Source organism: Toxotes jaculatrix, chromosome 24 (assembly GCF_017976425.1).
Source record: "Toxotes jaculatrix isolate fToxJac2 chromosome 24, fToxJac2.pri, whole genome shotgun sequence".
Taxonomy (NCBI): Eukaryota; Metazoa; Chordata; class Actinopteri; family Toxotidae; genus Toxotes; species Toxotes jaculatrix.
In genome coordinates this window covers 1,924,195-1,952,056 of record NC_054417.1, presented here as the reverse complement: position 1 = coordinate 1,952,056, position 27,862 = coordinate 1,924,195, and the positions used below count along the sequence as shown (strand labels likewise).

At 45.2% G+C, this 27,862-nt stretch overlaps 2 protein-coding genes across 5 annotated transcripts in view; both read left to right on the top strand.

Moving 5' to 3' along the window:
• The window catches only part of s100b (S100 calcium binding protein, beta (neural)), a 614,446-nt gene that overhangs the window by 225,823 nt on the left and 360,761 nt on the right, over positions 1-27,862 (top strand). The window lies entirely within an intron of this gene.
• LOC121177839 (lysine-specific demethylase 6A-like) lies at positions 2-23,383 on the top strand. Of its 2 annotated transcripts, XM_041032214.1 has the most exons (30): positions 2-484; positions 622-685; positions 6,751-6,859; positions 7,194-7,243; positions 7,707-7,765; positions 8,500-8,620; positions 8,887-8,941; positions 9,708-9,742; positions 10,769-10,862; positions 11,219-11,345; positions 11,440-11,538; positions 11,891-12,110; positions 13,680-13,817; positions 15,792-15,923; positions 16,057-16,125; positions 16,254-16,361; positions 16,889-17,284; positions 17,635-18,518; positions 19,077-19,206; positions 19,329-19,434; positions 19,560-19,765; positions 19,893-19,954; positions 20,093-20,167; positions 20,258-20,406; positions 20,524-20,638; positions 20,728-20,915; positions 21,255-21,396; positions 21,507-21,633; positions 22,116-22,286; positions 22,449-23,383. In XM_041032214.1, the coding sequence occupies exons 1-30, from the start codon at positions 306-308 to the stop codon at positions 22,476-22,478; spliced, it is 4,440 nt and encodes a 1,479-aa protein (XP_040888148.1). In that variant the 5' UTR covers positions 2-305; the 3' UTR covers positions 22,479-23,383. The 2 variants fall into 2 exon arrangements, with proteins under 2 accessions (XP_040888148.1, XP_040888149.1); XM_041032215.1 differs by lacking the exon at positions 13,680-13,817.

The window sequence follows — 27,862 nt, the reverse complement described above, 5'->3', positions numbered from 1 at the left end:
CGCTTAGGTGACACAATTATAACAACTTTATCTTCGCGGCCGAAACGCGTTTTATTGTCAAATACTCACATTTTGGATATTGTGCTCAGTTATTCTTATTCAAATCGCGGCGCAAGATCACTTTGTGATGAAAGATGTGACGTTTGAGGAGCCACCCGGAGAGCGCTTCTGTCCCCCCGAAAGGATTTACTATATCGAATCGCATCTTTTCACCCTGGGAAAAAGTTTTTAATCATTTTGTTTTCTTCAGTTTTTCTTCTTTGATTCGGCGGAGCAAACCGTTTGTCCCCGCGTCGCGATTTTCCATGCAATCGTGCGGTGTGTCTCTCGCCGTTGCTGCCTGCGCTGCTGCTCGGAGTCTCGGCTCGGCTTCTTCTAGTGGTGATGAGGGAAAGAAAATGGCGGCGGGAAAAGCGAGTGAAACAGAGGAGGACTTTCCGACACTGACAGCCCAGGAGAGGGACAGTTTGGTCGCGATCGACAGGTCGGAAAAGTAGCCCCGTGCAATCACATAAACGCACAGCTTGAAAATGAATTGATTTCGATTCTCGCATGTCGAAAATGTCTCTGAGCCGCTCTGCAAGTGATACTGAGCCGCCTATGTTGTCTTCTTGTTTGCAGCTCACTGTTTGGATTTCAGAAGCTTCATGAAGATGGCGCCAGAACGAAGGCCCTGTTGATGAAGGTAGCAAATCTAACTGGATCTATATTACAACCAGGCAGCACCCTGATCCAAAGGACTTACTCCAGCCTCCTAGCATGCATGGCAGTGAATTTGCCAAGTAGCAAGCCAGTCTGAATGCAAGTGGCCCACTCGCTAAGGAGATCAAGGCCAGCTAGCCGCAGCCCCTATTTTAGCCAGGCAGCTAGCCTGCTAGTTAGCTGCTCTCATCCGATGAACGGCGACCCTGCACCTGCGGCTACGCGGTGTCGCTAGCCAGGATAGCCAACTAGCTACGACTCTCTCGATTTAACTAGCATGTTATTGTTAACATATGTAAGTGTTTGTTAGGCAGCCGCCCATCCGCGTTAGCTGGATGGGTATTCCATACGATCTATCCCTGTTTACTTGCAGTCGTACCACCAACAACACAACGTCGTCACGGTTTTGTGTAGCACACTGATCACTGGCAACATTGCACTCTAACGAGGAAAGTTTCACGTCTTCGTGAGACTGTTTCACTGCAATCGTTGCACCATCACGTCTAAGCTTAAACACACACGTATCCCCCAAAGGCTATAACCGCTCCAACGCTGGTGGAAGTAACGTTAACGCTGTAGCCGTGTTCCAGGGTGCACCAAACAGCGTTTGCGTTTATGTTATTTGGAAAGGTTAGCTAGCGCCCGTAGCATTTGCATTGATCTAGTGTCTGGGTCGCTTTGTGGTATATTGTTGTTGTGACATTGCATTGCTCCGTTGAACGTACTTCGGGACGTGATCAGGTCGTTTTTCATTTGGAGTCAGAGTGAACGAGTTGACAAACGTTACAAGTAACGTTAATGGCTGGCTGCCTGTCCAAGATGGCGGGACATGGCGGAGTGACACTGATAGCTGTATAACCAATTTGATATAAATATATTGCTCCGAACGGTTTGTGTGTTTCTGAAGTGTTGTCCTAAGTTTACCCTAGGATCTTGGCTCTTTGTAAAGGCGTGTTCCTCTTGCCGATCTAGGTGGTGTCAGGATCCTTTGTTTACAGTTTTCGTTGCCCCTGTTTGGTTCTGCATGTGCTTCGGACTGGAAAGCTACGTGTTAAACAGGCAGCGTCCACTTGTACTTAACACACTGCTGGGCTAACAAAGACCAGGGCCCTTCTCTTGTCAGTGCATCTTCAACTGTGGATGATGTGGAGAAGATGGTGCTCCTGACAGCTCATGGTTCGAGGGGCCATCCACGAATCTGCTCGCTAGGTGGTGTGGGATACCTAGGAAGTGTAGCTACTCCTCTGGCGTTAGCTGCACAGAAGCAGCAGAAAGCCCTGGTGCACCATACTTAATAGAGAATATGTGCAACGTGTAAAGCAACCAATGAATTGGGCTTGAATCAAACTGTTCACTTCCTAATTTCAAAGTAGAGCAGGCTTATCAACGGCCTAGTAGGATTTTAAACAGTGATGATGCAATGGTTTAACACACACAGGCAGTCAGCCAGCCTCTGTTACTTGACTTTCCTGTTACACTCCTGCATTTGCACACCTTGGTATAAATACATGTAGGTCCTATGGGGACTACCTTTGTCAGGTAGTTAACATTGACTTGCAACAACACAATGTCAAAAAAAAAGAATGTCAAGATGTACACCATTACATCAGTATAAGCATGCCTGCGACTGTGTGTTAACCACAGACAGTAACACCAATCCAACCCATCAGCTCAGTGAAATGTTATAGTCATCAGGGCAGAGACAGAGCTTCCTAAACGAATGAGGTGTCAGCAAATGTGACTGATCTGCACAGAATACTTATTTTTCTGGTCGGTGTCCGTGCAACATTTCAGCAGAGCAATTATGCAAACTTCTTTAAGCTGTACAAGACTGTAAGTCTATAACGACTGTAAAAGACTATTATGGGTAAACTTAACGTTGACAAAAGAAGACAGCTGAGAAGCAGTGTTTGTTGCTGCTAACTAGGTAACTTCCACACTGAGGAAAATACAGATTTTAAATTGAAAAAAAGAGAAGGTTGGTATTGCACATTCTAATACCCTGAGTTTGGGTATTGAGAGAAAAAATAAGTTGGAGCCACTGATACCACACCATCAAATGACAGAAAACACAGAACGACACTGTGGAAATTGCTGATTGTAAAGCCAACAGCTTAGGTCAACTATGTTACTGTGTAATTTCTGCTTTCTGTTTATCCCCAGAGGCAAAGAAACCATTAGTTATTGGTGTCTCAGAAACAGAAAGCTTACTGCAGGTCTTTCTTGGCTTAATTAAAATTTTGAAGACTTGCATTAGACCAGTGGTTCTCAAACTGGGTGGCGGAGAGCCACTGCTACTAAGTTGAATGAATATGATTTATTGAGGGAAAATAAACAAACGAGAGTTTGCTAGTGCTGTTCTTTGTTTCACCTAAATTTATCACAGATCCTTTTCGATTAGTTGCTCCCCATATTATTGTTAATGATATGGAAAATCATGGGGAAGTTGCTTTCAGCTTCTGAAGGGGGCATGCCAGAAAATGAACCACTGCATTATACACATTTATAACACACTGAATCTTATTAGTTTTCTTGTGTGGCTTGTGAAAACGAAACGGCAAATGAATCAGTGCGTGACTTCACAAGCAGTTAACTTGACTCCAGTGTCAGATATTCTGTATTTGAGGCTGCTGAGATTTATTAAAATGTTCAGTTTGCATGAACGATCTCATTTTGTCACATTCTTCATTTAAAAATTTTAAGGGTTGGATGTGAGTCATAGAACGCATCAACTTCTGCTCATAGCTTATTAGCTTTGAGTGACTACCCTGCCTGGCACTTTGCAATGGTCGGGTCGCTTCACTGTTGCTCTGTGTACATGCAGATAACAGTGGGTTCAACATTGCTGACAGAACTGGGTCACTGTATCACCACCAATAACCAGGTGGCAATGACGTAAACTTTAGAATAACCTGACAAAAGATAAGCTTTCCACTTAGATGTCCTCGTATTTTTATTGTCCAGGTGTGACAGTATCTGTATCCGTGATTATTTTTCCGTGGCTGTTACATAATAAGAAGAGTCTTTGGGTTAAATCCTCACAGTGGCCTGACTGGTGCCTTTTTGGGTGAAGTTTGCATGTTCTCCCGGCGTTTGCATGTGTCTCCTCCTGGTCAGGAAGGCCACGCCAAAAGACATGCATGTTAGTTATTAGGACTGCTCTTGCATTGCCCTTGACTACGGCACTGGTTTGGCGCTGCGCTGTGGCTGACCTTTATGCCCAGATAGTTAAGATAGCTCGTTTGCAGAGGACAGTTTTTCCCACAGGGATTAATAAAGTGTAACTTAAATAGTACTGTTTGCACATTGCCATTTACCATGCTGTTTGCCTCATACGCATGCACACAGGATTAGGTTATCTACTTTAGACACATTGTGAGTTTGGTGCAGTCTGTACCATGTACCATGCTGCAGAAGTAGCATGAAACTGAAAACATTTTGTTTCACTTCATTTTTCATGTTGCCTGGACTCACAGCAAGGTCCTAGTTTGAAATCATTCAGGGGATACAGACATGCACATGCACACACAACAATGAAATTGCATTTGTTTGCATGATGTTCAGGGTTTTATAGCAAAGGACCTGTGATGTCTTTTGGCCAATCCAGTGCATTCAATACACAACCAATAAATGTACATCATCACAGGGATGCAAGAGTCATATGAAAATCCAGTATTGCCATTAAACAGTTGCAGGTTCTGCTCGTTGGTTGGCAAATGACCTCAGACACTCACAGATATGAATGGAATACTGAATGGACTGCATTTATATAGCACTTTTCAAGTCACATTTACCCATTCACACACACACACAGTGCTTTTTCTATGCACACAGAGCTTTTTTCTAACATATATATATAAAAACATGGGTCCAGTATCTTACCCAAGGACATTTCGACATGTGGACTGAAGGAACTGGGGATTGAACCAACAACCTTCTGATCAGTGATCAGCCCACTCCACCTCCCGAGCCACAGGCAACACAACATTGTCTCACATGTTTTGTCATATCACCAACTCTACCTGTGCAGGGTGGAGTGATACTACCTGGTCACCAACATTTTCAGATTCCAACATAATGGTGGCCAGCTGTTACTTGCTGTTTGACCCAGTTCTCAACACATATTAGAAAGTGCAACTGCAGATAACAGTGTTTACATCTATTGTTTCAGTCTGTGTCTACAAGGGTGTGCGTATTTCCAGAGTGAAGTGTAGTTAGTGTAGAAATTGTTGGAACACAGAGACAGAAGAACAAGATACAGCTGTATACAGAGTTTGCTCACAGTATGTGAATATATGGTGGATGAAACAACACTACGTTACACTGAGGTGCTGCCTTAAAAATCAACAAGGTGTTGGTGGCTTATTTTAACAAACTACCATATTATTGCCGCTGCAGATGGGCATTCATTGGACATTCATTCAGTGTCTGTGCAGATAATATATAATATTCCTTCCAATCAAAACAAATATATTACCACTTCTTCCTCACTCACAGTCACTGGGTCACTGTAGAATTAATTTCTGAATGCGGCTCAGTCTTTGAGATCCACTTGTGACTCAGTACTTGGCAAATCCAAACTGTATTTTCATGAAACACAAAAAAACCCCACAGGTTAACACACAATGAATGGCACAAACCTGTGCCATCCTGATTAGAGTGCTGTGTCAGCATCGTCCTCCTTCACTGTTCCATAATGAGATGGTGCACCTTCATGTCATCACAAAGTGAATGGATGAAAGACTTTAATAAAAGCATGACAGGGCCTAATCATGTACAGCGCGTTCATGGAGTTGTGGTATCAACAGGTCAAATCTGATGCTCACATATGAATCAAAACCTACATGGTTGTTATGGACTGCAGGACTCTGGTTAACCATAAATATAAATCCAGCTTCACAGCTTCAGGGACAACGTAAATTGGTCCGTGATAATGAAAGCGGACTGCTGTCTGACAGCTGTTTGTGACGTAGACTGAACAGTCACGTTAAGACTGATCCATCTTCTGGGGGAAATTTCGAGCTCTCCTTGAAGAACTTTGAGGTCTTCAGCCACTCCATCACTCAGACCGTAGCTGTTCTGTCATGGATTTTGCGTCTGCGTCTGCTGCCTGTGGTCTTGGCGAAGGAGTTTTACTTTTCAGTACCCTGATAACCGTGTAAAATGTGTTCGATTATGTAACTGCTTTTTGGCATTGACAGCGCTCCCCACCAAGGACAAACAGCAGGCCTTTGTGTGTGTTCTGAAGGTTGCTTCTCCATGAAAAGTGGTTCAGGTTGATCGTCCATAAAAACTGTGAGATGAGAGGTGGAAAAATTGTTCAGCTCTGCATAAACTTGGAAGCCTTCTCTGAGTTTCACTTACTCATGCAGCTGCCTCTCCTCGGCTTTGAGTGGCAGAGCGGCACTCAGCTTTGGGGACCGGCTGAGTTATCTTTGATGTGATCTCAGTGTGGCACCAGAGAAACCTGAGTGCCAGGATGGTCACTTCTGTGGGCTCAGGTTGTCCATGGATTTCCCCGTGGGATTAATGTCATAACAATCACGTACCTTTACCTGTGCCAGTGATAAATGGTGTTGCATACCTGCATGAAGGCTTGTGGCTGAATGCACTAAGACTGTCAGAAAGTGGTTACATACGTGAGGGGAGGGAAACATTAGTGCACGCTTGTGCATCAGCTTCTGTTGTACCTGTTTTTTTTTTTATCAGGGTATGAAGATCTGTAATAGAAGAAAAAGTCTCAAGCACCCTTATCTGCAGCAAACTCCATTCCAGCGAGTTAGGGCTGATATTTATCTGCTGAAAAGAATTTGTGTCGGCTTGGCCAGAATTAGGGAGCTGACGTCAGCCGTGCTGTGACTTTCAGAAGTTCTGCGCGACATTACTCTGCATGATTTTCTGTCTCACTTTGTCCCCACATTTTCCTTTTTATGTGCATAATACAGACATGGATGGTTACGTGCTTTTCCTCTCAAATATCGTGCATGTATGCATATCTGACAGATGCACACAGCTGAGCCAATTTGTTTTCGTCCCCCTCCCTTCCAGGCTGTTCGCTGCTACGATTCGCTCATCCTTAAGGCCGAGGGCAAAGTGGAGCCTGAGTTATTCTGCCAGCTCGGCCACTTCAACCTCCTCTTGGAGGATTACCCAAAAGGTGAGTAATCCGTCTTCTTCATGTGCACTCACAGAGGTTTACATCATCATTCAGTCCTCACACATTTGTGTTCTGTGACTCTTGGTCATTTTTGTCCTCTAGCCTTTATCTCTGGTTTGACAAACACTTCAATTACCATACCTCTGAGGACTTTGATTTTTTTATATTTGCTGAAAATAAACTTTAGAGACTTCATGTAGCAGTTTTTCCCATGCATGCACAGCATAGGCACCTGCAGACGTGCAGCTGGCTCCGCTCCAGCTTCAGGTGAATGCTGACTGCTCACAGTCTTTTCCTCGATGAATTCTCAGCTTCCCTCTCCTTTTTATTACAGCATTATCGGCATACCAGAGGTACTACAGTTTACAGTCAGACTACTGGAAGGTAAGACACAAACACACACACATGCCTACATGTTCACTTTCTCATTCAGTCAGTGATACTCTCATGTCCTTTCAACTACACACACACACACACAGCCTTGCTATCTTTCCCACACATTCATTCGCTCATGCACAGGAAGCATATATGGTCTCATTTGGGTTAGATGCAGGTGTAAGATGCGGTTTCGGGTTTCGTGTCAAGAGTCCTTTTGAACTCTTTTCCTGTAAAGGTGAGACTTTGCGGTGAGCTCGATTGCTCATTATTGGTTTTTCTGATTACTGAACTGTACCAAGTAGCCGCAGGGTTATGTAAATATATACATGCAGCTTTTGTTTACAAGGATACCCAGCGTTTGGGAGACATGTTGATGTAACCAACAAATAAACAGATGCTGCTCATGCGCAGATCATTTCGCTTGTGATCTGTGTGATTTGTGTGAAACACATTTTTCCTTCCCATGCAGAATGCTGCCTTTCTGTATGGCCTGGGAATGGTCTACTTCCACTATAATGCCTTTCAGTGGTGAGTACCTGCTTTCTTTTTATTTCATTTACATGAAAACAGTGCACATTCTTGAGTGAGTGTTGATCTGGGGTGGAATAATATTTCATTAGAGAATTAGTCCATTCAGGAGCAGTCTCACCACCAAACTTACATGGCTCAGTTGTATTCTGTACATGTTTATGCGTGTGCTGCTATCAGCAGAGAAACTGCCTTTGAGTGAAGCCGTCTTGTGTTGTTTCCATGGTAACACCAGCACCAGAGAGGACTCCGCTCTGGCTGAATTACCAATACGAATCAGCCAGCTTAAACCTCTGGACGGATAAAAAGCGTTAAGATGCAAGCACCAGCTATTGTTGTCAGCGGCTGCTGGGACGGTGCAGTCAGAAACTGTTCACGAGGCACATAAATATTCCGAAAATGCTGATAACTTCCTTACATTTCTTATAGCACCTGCAGCACTTCAGCATCTAGCAAATGAAGCTTGCATTGACTAACTCTCAACTGCAGCGAGAGTTGATTCATCTGACTGTGAAGCAAACACAGCAAAACAAGTCAATAACAACTAGGCTTCTCTGTGTTACTGTGGAAGGAACGTCTCACATGCAGCGTGACGTGAATGAGCACTGACCGAAGGAACGTGCTCCAGCTTTGGTTGTGTTCACACCTTTAGTCCAGAACACAGGAGTATTACAATTAAACATGGTCCTACAGCCCAGTCCTGCTGTATGTCTTCTTCTTCATGTGTCCTGCAGGGCGATCAAAGCATTCCAGGAGGTGCTGTACATTGACCCTGGGTTCTCCCGGGCCAAGGAGATCCACCTGCGCCTGGGTCTCATGTTCAAAGTCAACACAGACTATGAGTCAAGCCTAAAGGTAGGTCCGACCCAGAGCTTTCATACACTCTCATGGTTGGATTTAATTTTCTCTCACCAGTTAAAAAAAAGAACCCGTGTTAAAATCTTGAACTGGTGTTGTCTAAATAGAAAATTGTTTAACCTGCTTGACTTTCTCAACATTTCCTGAAGTAGATAAATCAGTATTACACACAGGGGGGTTACTTTGGTACTGAAAAGTCAGGCAGTTGAAAAATGCTCTCTCTGGATGTGCTCTCACTGATTTCTACCAATTTTCTCTCTCAGCATTTTCAGCTGGCTTTGATTGACTCCAACCCCTGCACTTTGTCCAAAGCTGAAAGTAAGCAACACCTTTCTTTCATTCTTTGTATATATATTTAATTATTATATTAAGAAATGCGTTCATTTGAAACTTGAATTTTTAAAAATAGATAACAGAAATGTATGTATATTATTATTTTTAATTGGAAATGTGTGTAGAGAATTTAAAATGCTGTCCTGCTGATTGCAGGCTGATATTCTTATCTTATTGTGCTCACTTTCTTCTGCACAGAGTGTTAGATTGTGGTCAGCTGCTGGGGTTCAGTCTGGTTAGAGCACTGGCATTATTTGATATGCCGCTGCCATCTCATTTCTCCCGCCCCAGTACCTGTTACCTTGGCGACAGCAATATCCATTTTTGCCCAGCCTCTCGCTGTTTGCCTTTGCTTCATTGTGTCCCCCTCATTCCTGTTCTCACTAACACACACACACACACGTAGCAAGGGCAGCCCCCGTCTTTCTTCCCCTCTCTCTCTCCCTCTCCCTCCTCTCTCTCTCTCTCTCTCTCTCCATCTGCTGAGAGTCACTCAGGCAGCTTAGATCAGACACTGCAGCGCTCCAGACAAAGGAAGGTGCTGCCAGGAGCACAGCTACCTATCTGGTCTGTTACACTTTATGTAGACAGGTAACCTTGGGTTTCTGACACCTATTTATTGACAATGCAGCACCACTTTTCAAAGACTTGAAGAGACTGTGGGGGGACTAAGTCTGAGAAGGGGTGGGAAGCCTTTCTTAAATGCTAAATTACCTCTACCTAACATGTTTCTTCTTCTTTTCTTCTACAGTTCAGTTCCACATTGCTCATTTGTATGAGATTCAGGTAAGTACCTGCTCTTTTAATTAAGCTTTACTATAGTTATGTTTGTTCCCAAGGACACGAGACGTTTGTTTTCTTTCTGCCATTTGTAATTGTGAGCAGAAGTGCAGCATTAGATTGAAGGTCTAATGTTAGCTCTGTAGCTTGTAACCCCACTACCACGGTACCATCACAGGGCATCTGAACGCCGGGGAAAGCCTTGCTTTTCGTATTTTGAACCAGGTGCTGACAAATTGAGGAGGGAGCAGGGTGCGTGCATGAGTGGGTGGCATGCGGGGATAGGAGATTACTCTCAGCCGATCGACGGGGTTGCCACGGAAACAAGAAAGTCTGTCTCCCCCTCTTTTGTATGCTGGTGGTCGCTCTCTCTTTATGTCAGTTTCAGTGGAGAGGTACAGTAGCTCTCACCAGCTCTGGGGGTAACAGCACTTCACAACAAATGTGTTGTTGTTTTTTTTGGGGGGGGGGGGGGGGGGGGGTTGTGCTGTATCAGTGCTGCCGTGGACGTCGCGCGCCTATAATTCGTGCAGCCATTGAGCAGCAAATCTTTGGAGGCAGAAGTGTGGCTAAATTTATAGGAGTGGGGAGGACCATCTGTTATGATGTGTAGCCAGGAGCATGGGGGAGAGGCAGACCAGGACCAATGAATGAAGATTTTTAATAATAAAAAATCACTGGCTTACAGGTAAAACTGTAGGAGGAGGAGAGAGGGACAGGGGTATGGGTACAGGGGAAAAACTGAGACTTAAATACACAGGAGGTAATAGGCAAGAGGTGGCACACGTTAGGGCGGGGCAGACAATCACAAAAGGAGGGAAAAACAGGAAGTAACGGGAGCAGAGACTCAAGGGATGCAACTACAAAATAAAATAGGAAATACTTAAGAAACCAAAACAAGAGTCTGGATGATTATTTAGGTTTTGTTCTGCTGCACAGGAGTACTGAATCTGAATCCTTGGTGGCATGAACAACTTCAGCCTTTGTCATTTGTGTTTCTCTCTGTCTTCCCCCTCTGCTCCCTGTATCCAGAAGAGATACCGGGCTGCCAAGGAGGCCTATGAGAGCCTTCTGCAGACGGAGGATCTTCCTGCACAGGTGAAGGCCACTACCCTGCAGCAGCTAGGTGAGTCGGTCATACTTTGTCAAACAGTATTCCTTGTTGTGTAGTTTGTGTAGACAGTGAAAGCAGCATTTATTTTAATACTGTAGGGGAACTTTCTTTTCCTGTGAAACTGAGAAAACTCAGCTCAGTTTCTCTTCTGTTTCACCTCAGATATTGGTGCTGCATGCCATTTACTTGTATGGGTTACCAGTGCACTTAGGAAATCTTAAATTGAGTCACAGAATTTAAAAGGCTTAAAAGAAAAAACTCTCAGACATGTTTTGGACTGAATGCACTTCTTTCTTAAAAAACCCAAAATGAAGCAGCGTTGAAAATTCCTCTTTGTGTAAGAGGTTGACTAATTTGACATTTTCCAGGCTGGATGCATCACACAGTGGAACAGCTCGGGGACAGAGCCAGCAGGGACAGCTATGCCATCCAGTGTCTGCAGAAATCTCTGGAGGCCGACCCCAACTCCGGACAGTCCTGGTACTTCCTTGGCAGGTACGTCATGCACAAACATGCACGCCATTAAAAGATGATTTGTCTGTTCTGATACAGATTTGACAGATCTGACAGTCTGTGTCTCTCGCTGCAGGTGCTATTCTAGTATTGGGAAGGTCCAGGACGCCTTCATCTCGTATCGGCAATCCATAGACAAATCAGAGGCCAGTGCAGATACCTGGTGCTCTATAGGGTAAGGATCATCTAGGCTGCTTACAGTGCTTTCTAACAGTCTAAGAGTCTACATCACCGGCCGTAGATTAATTCAAGCCCCTATTGTCAGCTGTAGGTTTCTGAATGGACATGTTGGAGTGACCTATATCCTGAGCTTTTTCCTTTCAGTTGTTGTATAAATCTGTCCATCTGACCCATCTTCGATCTCTTAATTTCATCTTTTCTTCAATCATTTAATTATCATTATGTTTCCATTGTGCATTTTCACGCCTGCCCCCTCCTCATCGCTCCATCGTTCTGTTCTCTTTTCCCTACCTCCACGTCTCCTTCTTCTCTCCACACATCCCAACCCTCACCTGCCCCCTCCTCAGGGTGTTGTACCAGCAGCAGAACCAGCCCATGGACGCTCTGCAGGCCTACATCTGTGCCGTGCAGTTGGACCACAGCCACGCCGCCGCCTGGATGGATCTAGGCACGCTGTACGAGTCCTGCAACCAGCCGCACGATGCCATCAAGTGCTACATCAACGCCACACGCAGCAAGGGCTGCACCAACACCACCGCGCTAACCCACCGCATCAAATGCCTGCAGGTGGGTGGAGTGAGGGCTAAAGCAGGAGGTGCCCATACCACGTGGCTGAATTAGATGCCATGTGACCTTTGCTTTTTAAAACCAAAATGGCTGCTGTCACTTTGGCACAGATACCATTAATTAAAGGAGGGATGTCCCCATCTTATTTTGTAAAAGTGTTGTGAGAGGAACATCAGAGGTTTTCAGCACTTCCCTGATCAGTGCTAACTGATGCACGCTGTCGTATCATCAGTAAAACCGCTGGCTGCTGTTCATTCGTCTGCTGTGCTCTGCAGGTCACTCATTAAAAAACAGTGTTGACAGAGCTCAGCTGGGTGCGTGTCACAGCTGGCGTACCCGCACGAACAAGCAAAGCATCAGCAATGTGTCAGGTTTTATATAACAGATGCTGATCCATCAAAAAATGCCTGGATCAGTGTGGGACATCCCTCACTGAAGCTCTGCCCAAGACATTTTGGGATACCTTACGTGGACTGTGGGCAGAGGACAAGCAGTGAGTGCCACAGAATGTAGACAGAAGAAGAAAAGGCATTAACAGAACTCTATCACTGACCAATAACTGAATTACTGGGAGACGTTTGACCAGGTCCAATGCAAGCTGATGGTTTGCTCCCTCTGCAATAGCCGTCTCTTCCTTTCCTAAACCTTCCTAAACCTAAAACTCCCTTCCAGCAGCATAGGGAGGAAAGCATTGGGTTTCTGAGGGGTTTTCCTGTGAACCGCCATCATTACACTCTCCTAGCTTTTGCTGTTCTTTGTTAACATCCCTGTGAGACAGCGGATGTGTTGAATCAGTCCGTGTAGTATTCCACAGGGATGTGATTATCCTATTCGGCACAAAGGAAACTCTGGAATCCAGGGAACTGAAATTAAAATTAATTATTATTAATTATTAAAATAGAATAAAACCCAGGAGCTGTCCGGTGGCATTTTATTTTTTTCTGGACTTTATTACCTCCCATTCTTTCAAGACCATAACTCATTCTGAGCTCAAGTCTGTTACTTATGATGTGGAGGAGGAAAAATAAACCTTGCAGCTCCTCGGAGTAATAGGAGTAATTTACCTTATTTCAAATGGTTACTTATCAAAGTTTCCCATATTCTTCCATAGAATTAATAACTAGAGCTCTAACAACAATCCCCATATCTCATGTGTTAATTTATTCATCATATTTTTGTCCAAACTATGTCATTTTCCTTTACCTTTGCATGAGGGAATGTTGCATTTCCACCAGTTATATAAGCATAAGTTCATGGCATTAAGACAAGCTCAGCTGCTTGTTTTAATGGACCTGTAATTGTGTTTTGGATTACTGTTGCTGAATGTCATCCAAGTAGTAATACCTCCTTTGTGTGGTTGATATTGTACATGACGTAATTATATTTGCCAGCCAAGACACAAGTTTGCATATCGTTGTCAGTTTCCAACGTAGTTTCACTTGTGTTGTAACCTCTACCTATTTACCATTGCTGATCATTTCCTTGTTTTGAGGTCATCGTTTTTTTTTTAAAGAAAGCCTTGTGTTTTATTATTTTTTTGTTTTTTCACGTCGTTTTCCATTCCCCTAGGCTCAGTTGAGTAACCCCCAGCTCAGTAGCCTACAGGGTAAAAGTAAAATGCTCCCTCTTATTGAGGAGGCATGGAGTCTACCAATCCCAGCTGAGCTAACCTCCAGGCAGGGAGGCCTGAGCAGTGCACCACAGCAGGTGAGAGACCAGATAGAGCAACTTACACCTCCCCCCATCCCTCCCTCCCCTTCCTTTGACTGAGTGCACACGTAGACACATAATCGTAATGTATATACAGACATACCTACAGGTCAACACAAGCGCATGCACTGTTGTACATACTGATGGGTAACATTTGAGCTTAAGTCCACCTTCCACACACTGTGATGTCTGAAGAAGCCAACAGCACGCACCAAAAATACTCAACACGAATGTTACACTCAGAGTTTCTGCTTCACAGTCATACTTCAATTGGCTACTGTGCTTACGTCCATGGCAGCTTTATGGCATCCGTTTTGAATGAGGAGGTGTCCAGCCAAGTGTTACCCAGCCCTGCACTCCCTCTCTTCTCCACAGAGCAGTAGTCACTCGGCTTCACCCATCACGCTCCGTTCAAGTGAAATTTAATTTTAAAAAAAAGAAAAAAAAATCAAAGCTTTTCTTAATTCTTTCCCATTCAATTTTTCCTTCTGTTAATCCTGTTCTTAATCTGACGTGGTATTCAGGAGTTCACCCCTTGCAGTTCATTGACAAATCCAGTTTTAGGAGGCAAACTTGTTGAACCTGCACCACACTGTTTGCTCTTAATCTGCTTCGGTTGAGACTGGGAGAGATTGCCTTTCTGAAGAGATTAAAGTTCTCTAATTCAAGTGGCTGTGTTTGTAATTCTCACACTCACTGACGTTTGGCCTTTTTGGCTTTTGACCCTGCCCCAGTGTGATCGGTGAGGTCGTGCTGCCGTAGAGTGCACCCAGGCTTCCCATTGGCTCTGTCCACCCACCCCCACCCACCCCCCCACCTTCAGTAGTTGACCTTAGATGTCCTGCAGCTGCTCACAAAGCCCCAGCTACGCCCCCTAGTGTTCCATTACCACTTCATTCATTCATGCTCATCACACAGTAGATGCGAGTGGTTCTGTTGTGTCCATGTTTGTGTGTGATGGTCATTGTTGTGCTTTTGACTCGTAGCTTTGGACGATGTTGATTTAGCAGCTTTGACTTGGTGGGAGTCCGTTCACTGTGAGACCCACTGAGGTGTGAATGAGTTTGGAATGAGGACGGAGAGATTTTTAATGGGTCAGATGTGACTTTGTGTCTTTAACCTGATACACAATGTGAAAATTACAATTGATATTTTTAACCAAACACAAAGATCATTGCATTTTTGTTTGCTTGGGTTTTTGCAATGCAACATATATAAATTGTGTATTTTCCAGCCACTCAGGAAACATTCTTGAGCTGAGAAAGAGAAAATAACAGTGAGGTTTTTGTTAAACTAAATTTCTAAGCAGTCACATCTGGCTCATGGGCTCCCTCAGAGGTAATGGTAAGGCTCTCAGTGTGTGGAATGTGTTGTAATCTCTGGCTTTAAAGGTCGAGTTTATGCTATTTGTGCCTTCAAACAGCTGCAACTCCCTTATATTGTCTGAAAGTGCAGTAAAGACTCCACTGATCTGCTGTGAAGAATCGTATTAAGAGTAATTGTGACCGCTCTGAGTGCTGCAGGTGTTGATGAGAAGCAGTAGTGGTGAATTTCCACCAGCAACAGGGGAAATGTCCTGGGGCAGTTGTTGCCCTATGAAGCAACCTTCAGATACACAGGAGTGTTTTGCTCCATATGTCCTGCTTGTTTGTTGAAACGCCAACACAAAATGACGATGTCGCTCTCCTCTTTTCTCTTCCTTTTTTCCATCCCCTGCTTTTCTTTGCCCTCTGACCTCTCCCTCTTGCCTTGCTGTGTTTTCTCTCTTTTGCTGCTCTACCTCTTGATAAATAAACACGCCTTTGGCTTTTTTTTCATGCTCTCTCCATTTTGTTTTTCATTCTACTTTGGCGCTTCCTTCACTTCACTTTCTTTCCTGGTGTTCTGTTCTGTTTCCTTCTGTTTTCCGTGCCCTTTATGTCCTTCTTTTACTTCCCTTTGCTTGCGCCCCCTCCATCCCCTCTCCTGCAGGCTTGCAAGCCCAATCACAGTGCAGAGGGTGGGGGCTCGGGTCAGTCTCTGCCCCCTCACGTGGGCTCGCTGGGCCAAGCAGATGATCAGTCCTGCCCAGCCAAGAGGAGGAGAGCCTCCAGCCCTGCTAAGGTAAATACAGCAGTGACAGTATCATTTAGCTGCTTTCTTCTCATAATATGCAGTCATGCATTTTAAAGTCTGTGTCATTAATTCAGTCATTACACCTTAAATATTATATATTCTTTTTTTTTTCAATCTGCAGGCAGATTCATGGGCCAGTAATCCAGCACAGCCAGTCCCCAACTGGTACCTCTCCCCGCAGAAATTACAGGTCGGTAACGTCTCGTTACCTCACTTTATTTTATTTTATTTTTATTGTATTTATAATTATCTGAGCGGAGGCCACATCCAGTTTCCACTCTTGCCTGATCTCTGGGTTTTGCTGCCGTCTGCCTTCAGGTCCTGGAACAGTTGCGGAGTAACCGGGCCAGCCTGAAGCCCCCACAGCTTCAGATGCTGGAGCACCTGGAGGCTCAGTTCGCCATCATGCAGCAGCACCAGCACCAGGTGCAAATCTATAGTCTCACTCACCAGACTTATGAACTCTGTGTTTTTCTATGTCAGTGACTCTCAAACAAACAATCACTGACCTATGTCTGATGAATCAGCAGTTATTTACACACAGAAATAGCCTCTGCCATTTTCATACATGATGAACATACATGTTGAATGTATGATGAACATACATATTCACGTGAAAAAAATTCACTTCGAATAATTTATAGACAAAAACCCGAATAATTTACAGTCGATTTATGGTACTGTACAGATCATGAATATTTTAGGTACAGATTTTTTCACGTATACGTGTTTGCATGAAGATCTGTGCTCCGTAAAAAATAAAAATAAACTCACCAGTTCAGAGTGTAAACACTGTATAATTCATGTTGCTACAGTAGTAGAGACGGAGCTCACACATCCGGTTCTTCAACCAGCTTTACACAGCATAATTAGGCCCCTGCAGATACTCATTTTTTAGCTATAATTAAATGTCAAACTGTGGTGTTTTATGGTTGTTATGTTTTCTTTTACAGATGAGACAGAATGCCTCAGGGGGTCAGGTGCGCCCCTCTCTCCCCAATGGCCCAACCACCAACTCCCTCCCCTCCCCAAACCCCAGCCTCCGCCCCACCCGGCCCCACCTGGGACCCCACCGGCCCCTGTGCCCGCCGCAGCCACTGGCAAACGGACCTGTTGGCCCCGGGACACACGGAGCCTCGGGCTCCCTCCCTGTGGGTGACAATAGTAAGAGTAGTAGTAACAGTAGTAGTAATAATCAGCCAGGGCCCACGGACACAGGACCCAATGGAGACGTGCCTTACCTGCAACCTGCCAGCAGCGGCGACGCAGCACTGCTACCTCACACCTGCACAAGCACGCAAACACAGGACGCCGCGCCGCGCCAGGCCCTGCACCTAAACTCCTCTCAGGTCAGGCATCAACCACTACTCATCTTTCTGTAGTGCCGGTGACAGAGCAGCTGAGAACATTAAAACTCCCCCTGGCACGTTGTCTATTGCTCAGCTAAGAAATGGATATGGATATAATTCTGTTGTATCCCACTGACCTACTTGGCTCCATTGATTAAAACCAGTGAGAAAATCCATCAAGTGGCTTCATTAAACAAGATGTGAAATCCCTCCCGTGAGACTGCTGTAAATTAAAGTATATCTACAATAAAATATTGTAAATATGGTAAAGTAATAAAAACATCAAAGGCAAGTCGCCTGATCTGTATGTTCCACTTCTACCTTTAACGGTTGCTGTCTTCTTCCCTCAGGGGCTTCAGAAGGGGGCTATTCCACTTGCGACGGGCTCCAGCAGTGAAGGGACCCCCTCTCACTCGCAGGCCCCCAACTCCACCGCCCCTGTGCACCCCAACAATCAGGTTGGACATTCCACTAATGCCCCATCGCCACGGCAGCAGCCTCACAACCACCTCCCATCCCCTCCCTCCCTCCCGCACTCCTCTACCTCAGGTGGAGCAGCACCCGGTGCGTCCGCTACCAAAGATAGCAACACCGCAGCCGCCCTTGTCACGGCAGCCGCATCCCTCGGCAACGGAGGCGCCGAGGGCAAGACGCCATCGCCGCTGCCCTCAGCTGATGGTAAAACAGCACAGGCAGACGGCCTAGCCAATCACGTCCACTCGGGGGACGGCGGCAAGGTGGCAGAAGGTGGCGAGAAGCCGAGCCTTAGCGCAGACAATCCCAGACTATCTGCCCTGCTGGCGCGGGGGAAAGGCCCTGATGAGGGCAAGGGACCGTCGGAAGGGACTGTATCCACAGCATCCGCCACGCCCGAGTCCCACAAGAAAGTCAACAACATCCACCCAGCCGTCCTGCCCTCCACCCCCCATGCGCAGGGCAGCTCGGCTGCCTCTTCGCCCATCTCTGCCATATCCACCGCCACGCCCTCACCCAAATCCTCAGAACACACCCAAACAGGCGCCCACAGTCCCGCCACCACCGCGTCTGCTGCGCCGGCCGTGAACGGTAACGGTAAGGGAGGTATCTCTGAGGACTCTCAAAGCCCGCTGAAGGCTGAGCCGCCAACCGTCACCAGTCTCAAAGCAACGCCTCCTCATGGACACAGCTCCTCATCGTCATCATCGTCTTCAATATCCATCTACCCCAGCTCCACAGACGTGCTGAAGGCCTGCAGGTGAGACTGAGCTGCCTGGATTTTGGTGTGTGGTAATTTCTCTGACACTCAAGCAGGGTTTAAAATCGAGGCGAAGAATGTGAGAAGTAGAAATATCTACACATCACTCACTCAGTGATTTGGTCATGTGGCACACAGCATGCAACATTTTAATACTGTAAATACAAACTACAAGAATAGTTTTTATAATAAATAAATAGGAAGGATGACCGTACTGTGTGATATCAGATCTGAAGCTGAGTTTGCAGTGTCTGCATCAGAGAGCTGGAGTCAGTCGAGCAGTGCGTTTATGATTTGAAGATGTCTCCTCCCAGTGGAATAGCAGAGTAACTGCAGAACCAGAGGCGAATGATTATGTAACTGTAAACAACACTGAAGGCTACTGGGCAGTCCTGTTGCCATGCAGATATTATTCAGCACAAATTATTCAGTTGAATTGCTTTCTCCATTTGGTCGTATTTCTCTGTGATCCGTTCCCTGGCTGATTTGTATTCCGTGTGTTGTATCACACGTATCGCTGCCGTGGCTGAAAACATTTTCTGCGTCCTCTGTGTGCAGAAACCTGGGGAAGAATGGTCTCTCCAACAGCAGTATCCTCCTCGATAAGTGCCCCCCGCCCCGGCTGCCCCCTCCACCCTCACCAGCCCTGCCCAAAGACAAGCTCAACCCTCCCACACCCAGCATCTACGTGAGTGTTACCCAGAGGAAAACTTTTCTTTTAATAGCAGTTTAAAAGTAATGTTCTGTTATGCTCTATTTCATGAAACATCCACTGTATATCTGTTAACTTCCTGTTTTCTGTCCGACCAGCTGGAGAACAAGAGGGATGCTTTCTTCCCTCCACTGCACCAGTTCTGCACAAACCCCTCCAACCCTGTCACTGTCATCAGAGGACTGGCTGGAGCTCTCAAACTGGGTAAATGCATTGTTTCTAACACATAACGCTGCATGAGCGTGAGGGATCAGTGAGGGATCTGATCATGTTTTACTGTTCGATGTTTTTACTGTAAGAACTTATCAGTGCTGACCATTTCTCTGCAGACCTGGGTCTGTTCTCCACAAAGACGTTGGTAGAGGCCAACCCGGAGCACCTGGTGGAGGTCTGGACTCAGCTCTCTCAACCCGCCGATGAGAACTGGGACCCGACCGGCACCAAGAAAATGTGGCGCTGCGAAAGCGCCCGTGCCCACACCACCATCGCCAAATACGCCCAGTATCAGGCTGCCTCCTTCCAGGAATCCCTGCGGGTCAGTTACGCCCCTCTCTGCCGTCGACTTCAACAAAGCAGATTGAAGATTAAAGTTTTGCACCAGTTCAGAGAGAAAGTCTGATAATACTAAGAAATATTCACTTGTGTTTTTTGTTTGTTTTCAGGAGGAGAATGAGAAGAAGGCTCTAAAGGAGCCCTCGGACACAGAGCCATCATCAGCAGAGAGGTACCTGATGTTCTTTATATTCATCCAGCTTACTTAGATTAGTTTTGTCCATCCCTGGGTTTGTATCATGGGAAGGTGGAGATCACATTAAACAAACGTATGTGACTAATTAGAAATTCTCTTCATGTGTATCGTCAGTGTTGCACGCAAAAGAAGGGGCCCCTTAAAGCACATCAAGTTTGGAACCAACATCGATGTGTCGGACGAGAGGAAGTGAGTATGGATTTCATGTCAGCAGCTCGTCATCGCGCCTTGAAACATTCCAGCTTCTGAGCCTCGCGCTGTGATCTCGTTCTTTACCAGGTGGAAACAGCAGCTCCAGGAGCTCAGTAAACTGCCGGCCTTCGCTCGAGTCGTATCCGCCGGCAACCTGCTCAGCCACGTGGGCCACACCATCCTGGGCATGAACACGGTGCAGCTCTACATGAAGGTCCCTGGGAGCAGGATACCAGGTTAGTGCACTCTAACCCACTTTCTGGGGCAAGTTATTACTACACTCTGTTATGCAGATTGTCAGTTGTGTATCAGATTTGATGTGTGGGTTTGTTTGTTTGTGTTTGTGCCTCCAGGTCACCAGGAACACAATAACTTCTGTGCCGTCAACATCAACATTGGACCAGGAGACTGTGAATGGTTTGCAGTTCCTGAGCCTTACTGGGGAGTGATGAGCAACTTCTGTGAAAAGTAAGATCAGCAGTCTGATTCCTTTTACCTCTCCTTCACACTCACCCACCTCCTCCTTATTAATACTCTGTTGTCCTCCTCGCCTCCAGGAACAACATCAACTTCCTGATGGGCTCGTGGTGGCCCAACCTGGAGGACCTGTACGAGGCCGACGTGCCCGTCTATCGGTTCATCCAGCGTCCGGGCGACCTGGTGTGGCTCAACACCGGCACCGTGCACTGGGTGCAGGCCATCGGATGGTGCAACAACATTGCCTGGAACGTTGGACCTCTCACGGGTACGCATTGAAGTTTCTTAGAACGCTAACGGCAGCAAAAATAAAATTATACGTTCACCAGTGGAATAGTATGTACATTTACCCACCGAGCGACAGCCAGAGTTCACAGTCCTGTCCGACGGGATCGTATCTGGCATGGTGACCTTTCCTGAGCTTTTTAGCTGATTATTGACCTTTTCAGCAGCTGATTACTGAGCTGATTACAGCAGGATTTTATTTCCTGTCTACATCAGATGCATTTCAGACACATTTTCCATCAGCTGCCATATTAACAAGTGCACCTGTTTACACTCTCCACATAACGGCTACTGCCTCACGTCTTAATCTCTGTGTTTTCAGCTCACCAGTACAAACTGGCTGTGGAGCGTTACGAGTGGAACAAGCTCCAGAGTGTCAAGTCCATGGTTCCCATGGTGCACCTCTCCTGGAACATGGCTCGTAACATCAAAGTGTCCGACCACAAGCTGTTTGAGATGATCAAGTGAGTTGCAGAGTCTGCCGCTTTCAGGATGCTGCATATGTTTGAATTAAATGTTCTGTACTCTAGTTGTTTTTTTTTTTAAAAACCGACCCGCCGTGTTCTTGTCCCAGGTACTGCTTGCTGCGGACGCTGAAGCAGTGCCAGTGGGTGAAGGAAGCCCTGACATCAGCCGGCAAGGAAACAGTGCTGAGGCCGAGGACCAGGGACGAACCGGCTCACTACTGCACCATCTGTGAGGTCAGTGAAGCACACCGGGAACATTTCAGCATCAGGGGTGTGAATTTTAACAGGATTTCACATTTCTGCTGCTCACACTTATTTTCCTAGCGGAAGGTGATTGTCTGTCCGTGTGCTTGTTCCTGCTCACATCCTGCTCCTCCTCGAAACAGATATTTATTCTGTCATTCTGCATCGGGGCTTGTGATCAGCCGGTGCACCAACGTTGCATTAAAGGGCGACTCAGATTTTGTTTGAGCCAATTAAAGGGCATGCTAATGGTTTTGTTTGAACGCAGGGCTTTCAGCTGTTGGACAGAAACGTCTCCTTATCCCATTCAACATCTGCTGTCATTGTGTCCCAGCGATTGTTCCATTACTCACTGTCGGTGCAGCAGCTCCAGGATCTGTCTGTGGATGACGTCATCACTGCAGTCTGCATCTGCTGTTGATTCAGAGTCACAATGCACCCCTTATATTCGTGTGTGTGTGTGTATTTTGTAGGTGGAGGTGTTCAACCTGCTGTTTGTGCGCCGCGAGCTCCTGTCCAAGAAGCAGTATGTGGTTCACTGCCAGGACTGTGCCAGGAAAGGCAGCGCCACGCTGGACGACTTTGTGGTGCTGGAGCAGCACAGGATGGAGGACCTCATGCAGGTCTACGACCAGTTCACATTAGTAAGTCGGCACGACTGAGGACGGAGTGAGTTCTGTTCCTTCACGTGAAGCGATAGAACAAACACTGATTTTTCTGAAACTTCATTTTAAATGCTGATATTTTATTTGGCAGAATAATTCAGTGACCTGACTGACTCTCGTGTGTGTCGTCTTCCTCCCCAGGCCCCTCCTCTTCATTCATCTTCATCTTGACATTAGGGGACACCTCCTCCTTCTTCTGCTGTGGAGCCATGAAGCCCATGCACAGGAACTTGTATTAAGATTTAAAAAAGAACAAAACAAACATCTACATACACGGACCATTTCTGATATTCAGGAAAGCCAAGGCCGTCTCCCCGCCCTCACCACCCGCCCCTCCCATATGGCTGGTCTCCATAGCGACGGCTGGAGGCTGAGTGTGTCTGTCTATGCAACCTGTCTGAAGTGCTGGGGCCTGGCCCTTCCAGAGGGGGGCGCCACCGAGCTCGCTAACAGGACTTGTTCCTCCCTTCTCCGCCGCCCTCTCCCCTCCCTCCCAGCCCCCTCTAATGACAATGGTTCAGCCCTGTTTAAATGGAGGACTTAATCAAAAACGGTTGGGAACGGGGGACGAGGGGGAGGATGGGATTCTATAACGCGTGATAAAAAAGTTTTTGTAGATACTCGTTAACTGTCACAACTGGCAACACCACCCGTAAAAGACTACTGACTTGACAACCTTTCTCCCTCTCTCTCCCTCTTTCTCTTTTTCTATTCTGGTAACAGGATGAAATGTTGGCTTTGATTTATAGATTTCCCCCATATTTTCTTGTTTTTCCTTCTAAGGAGCACTAGCCTAACTGGTCTTTTTCTATGGTAGATAGTAATTTTAAGACTCTTTGGACAGTAAAATCTCCAAAAAAATTTGTAATGTGAAGAGTTTAGGTGATTTTTTTTCTCTCTTTCCTTTCTTTCTTTCTTTCTTTCTTTTTTTTTTACAGCTTTTGTTTTATCTTTGTCTCGTTCTTTTCAAAACTATGACGTTTTGTTTGTTTCTTAGGTAAAAAAAAAAAGGAAAAAATTTAGGAAAAAAACTTACTAGCCAAGTCACAAAGAAAATGGGTTGCACATAGACTTACGGAATAAAGTTTAATTTGTGATTTTTGTTTTGTTGTTTCTAATCTTGATGTAAATTTACACTATTTATAAATACATATTTATTGCTTGAAAATATTTGTTGATGGAATGCTGTTATTTTTTCCAGAGTACCTGCCATTAAATTTGAAGGAGTTTTGTCATTTTAACACAACTCCTCTTACATTTTCTATATATAAATAAAATTGCTTAGCAAGCATTGTACAGAAACGGACATTTAAAATTGTTTTATTGTTTGAAGAATGTTTTATGATGAGTCAATAAACACAAAGTTGTCAAATTATCCACGTTTTCTGGTTCCTTACACATACCACAGTCCATTTACAGTAAATATTCAATAATCAAATGAATAAAATGTGTGTGAGTTGAGGCCTGAAACCCAGCAGACAATGTAGCTGTAGACTGACACACACAGAATCCTACACTGTATGCCAGGTCCAGAACTTACCCAGTATCTCAAAACTTCATTTTCATTTTTATTAAAAAAAAAAAGTTCCAGCTGTCCTCCAAACTACCCGTGCAGTCTGAGATTAGCTCGGCTGGCAGCTCTTCTCTTCACAGTGGGTGGCATTCGAGACATTTCTTTGAAATTTAACAAGGGGACGGTGTGAACTAGACGCCTGCAGAAAGTAACCTGCTAATCTTGTTGGAGCACATTAAATATGATAATTCCATCATACAGTAAGCCTGTGTGTCATCATCATCATTATCATCATACATCCTGAGTGGCGTGGCTGCCAGCAGAGACCCAGTAGCCAGATGTAGCTGCTGCCAGCCCCACAGGATCTACACTGACTACTGAGCAACCACTGGGCGCCCCGTGGCTCTGCGGCGCCGGTCGGAGCCAAAATGGCTGCCTGATGGTCACATTTCAGCCAAGACGGGAAATGATGAGGAGGAAAACAACTTCATGCTGAGAGGACACGACAAACAAGCAGATTCCCCGGGATGTTAAGTAAGTCGTCAGCTGTACCACTAATATAATACAGGTGCAGTCTAATAATACAGTTTGTAAAGAAATAGAAAAACATGCTTTTTGTAACTTTTGTGACGCAGCTCTAATACAAAAAAAACTCCTTCAAAAATGTCAGCATTGCACCAGAAAACACAAAGTTGAGGAAGCGTTGTTAACAACACAGAAGCTCTTTTCCCACTTGCACCTTCACTCATAAATTCTCTGCCAATTTCCTGCGTTGGTAGCAAGTGAAAAGGTTGTTTGACTCAAATTTTTCGTGTGAGACGTTTCTGCAGTGTGTCACCTCTGCAGGAGCCATTAAACCCTTTTCACACGTCCTGCAACATGGCAGTTTCCATCCTCCTGACGAGGGTGTAGTGTTTGCCGTTCACATGTACATAAGATCTCTCAAAAGAAAATATCAGTGTTTGCACATGACATGATCATTGTGGTTAGAATAGCTGTTGTTGTATTTAATGGAGTGTCATAAAACTTTGTACCGAAATTGACAAACAGCAAAACAATGACGGACTGACAGACTGAAAAGAGGTTGAGGTGCATGTGGGAAAAAAGCTGAAATCTGCTGTTTCCCTCCTCATCTCCCTCTTTGCATTTCGGCGCAGCAATTTCCCTCTGCTCCTACAAAGAAACCAAGATGGCCGTCAGAGCCAGGCTGTTGTCCATTTTGCCTGCCACACAGATGGACGCCGGAGGACTTTCCACCACCTTCAGCGTCGCTGTCTTGTTCAAGGCCTGATGGGAGTCCTGGAAAAGAAAGAGGTTGGTTTGAGAATCATTTTATTCATATTTGCAGTATAACTGTGAAACTGCACTCAGGAAGCAAGATGGCTGAATCTGTTCCCATGGGAAATTAACTATCCAGCATTTTACATTTAAAATTCAAATGCATTTGAAAGCTGTGAGAAGAATTCTCTGGTGGTCATGAAGTCATGCAGATATGTACTGTGTATATATGTATGTATGTAGCTGCTGTTGTATGTTGGTTTTCTGAAAACATGTTGACTCTCCACCCACAAACTTTTTCATGAACAAAACCAAGTGTGGGTGTGGATTCTAGGAAACTAGATGCCAGTTTTAATGTGCATGTCAGTTAAGAAGACGGAGACTTCCTGTTGGCTGTCTGAAACGACAAAGGCAGGAAGCTAGAGTTTTGTGATACGGTGAAAATAATGTTATATGTTAAGTGTGTGTGTGTGTGTGTGTGTGTGGGGGGGGGGGTACAGGTGGCAGAAGGGCTCTGTGAAAATACTGTGCCAACAAATGAAGCAGCATGTGAAACTTTTTTCATGTCACCACATTTCTCACTTTCATTTAATGTTAGTTAACGTCATCACACACTGTGTTGTTCCGTGGGCTCAAACTAGAAAAACGTTGAATAGTCCTTTAACTTTCCTCTCCCTATATTTTCCACCTATATCGTCTGTGAAATCTGGCTGTGTTCCAGCAGAGAGGTATGTGAACTCTGCTTGGCCCGGACCACCAACCAAACCCCCCCCCCCCCCCGCTCCCCAAATCCAGACTAACAATGTCTCCCTGTGTTGAGTGAGGAAAAAAAGGGGAGAAAGCGCAAAGGAGTTAAACCAGCAGAGTGATCAATGCCCCCCCCCCCCCCCCCCATCCCTCTTTTCCCCCTTTCCTTCCTTCCTGTTCCCTCCATCTCTGCCCTGCCTGCGCTCTCATTTCCGCCTTTGTGAGAAACAGACAGGTGGCCCTGACTGCTAATTTTAACCTGATTGTTTGCCTGCGTTTCCCACAGCTATGTATAGACGCCTGCAATAAACCAAGTAGGTCATCATGTGAGACTCTCACACACACACACACACATATATATATATATATATATATATATATATACATGCACACACACCTACAGACACACACACGCAGTGGGCCCTGACCTCTAAAACTGTCTGGCTCATCCATTCATCCACTCTGTTGCAAATGATCCTCCCTGATTGGCTGTCAGTTTCAGCCAATGGCAGAGCTTCCTGCTGCCCATTCATAAAACCCAGGGTCATTGAGGATAATGTGGTATTAAGGCACGTGCAGAGAGAAGGGGTAATCCCACTTTTTATTCTGCGCGGCAGAACTGAACTACATTAATACTGATTAGTGATTATTTTATGTCACTTAAATATGGATTAAGGAAAAAGAATAAACAGATGTTTTTATGGGTTTATTAGTGATATTTATGCGTACTGCTGGTGCAGAGTAAACAGAATCTGTAGTAATTTGGTTAATTGTCAACTGTTTGCCTGGAGCTGCAAATGGCACATTCCTGTTTGTGCATTTCACCACACGGAAACAGAAGTGTGAGTGAAGCTCAGTCCTTTAAACTGAAAGTTTTAAGCGTTTCCTTTAAAGCCTCGCTCCGTTCAGCCTGACACAGAGACAGCACATTCCTGTGTGTTTAATGAGTAATGAACCGAGGGCCACTAGCACTGTGCTAATCTCAGGCTATCGCTCTCTCTGTTTCTTCCCCTCTGTAATTGCCCCCCACCCCTGCTAGTTTTCTGACCTGTTCCAATGTTAACACTTTTTTCACCCCCTCGGTTACATGTTTTTACATGGAAACTCGTGACTGTGTCAAAGTGACTCACTTGTATGGAGCCTAATGTGCGACATCCAGAGCTTATAGCTGAGAGGGAGGAGGCAGAGGGGCCGCTCGTTCATCCAAGCTGAAAAGACCCTTTTAAAATAACTTCATTAAATGACCCCATTGAATAATAATGCCTACCAATTGATCAATTAATCAATAATTATTTACGGGGCTCTCACTATTCCATCTGTTCTGCTAGAATACAGTGCTAAGAAGCAAAATAATAAATCATGATGAAATGTCTCTGCCTCCCTGTTCATGTTTTGTAAGGACAAGCAACTTTAAAGCCCCTGAAACTTTGATTTTTAATTATTTTTCTATGACTTTAAACATTTAAGACAAAATAAGATTTGATACAAGTAGATGCTCATTCATCAGAAAAAACAACTCTACTATCGATCATCAAAAAAGCAGCAAATAACTATCAAACATAAAACCAGCAGCAGGAGCCAAAATATACATCATCACAGAATCAGTTCACGTTAAATCACAGACTCATGATACTATGCAAAGGTGAATTATCCCTTTAAGAATCACTAAAGAAAAACTCTTAATTTCTGCGCACAGTCTTGATCACTGGGGGACGATAAAACCCATCCACTCAACAACATAAAGAGTCGCCTCAGTCGAACGATGAGATGCGAGGCATGTTTGCAGTGGGCTATCCAAGATAACAAAAAAAGCGGTGCTACCCATTGCCATGGAAACGGAGAGTAATTAGCACAGAGTGCTGTTCAGAGAAAAGGAGAGAGGGAGAGGGAGCATGATTTTGTGTGTGTGTGTGTGTGTGTGGGATGTTGGCCTGCTTTCAAAAGATGAGCAATGAGAAGAGGACAAGGAGGAGATGAAGTAACAGCGGCCTCCGTGATGGTTTCAGGTATCATTACA

Bases quoted from the DNA above. Each gene is read 5' to 3' on its own strand.
- LOC121177839 (XM_041032214.1), top strand. From the start codon at position 306: ATGCAATCGTGCGGTGTGTCTCTCGCCGTTGCTGCCTGCGCTGCTGCT. The intron at 17,285-17,634 runs GTCAGGCATCAA...TTCTTCCCTCAG, and splicing joins TGCACCTAAACTCCTCTCAG to GGGCTTCAGAAGGGGGCTAT. The intron at 20,639-20,727 runs GTAAGATCAGCA...CCTCGCCTCCAG, and splicing joins ATGAGCAACTTCTGTGAAAA to GAACAACATCAACTTCCTGA.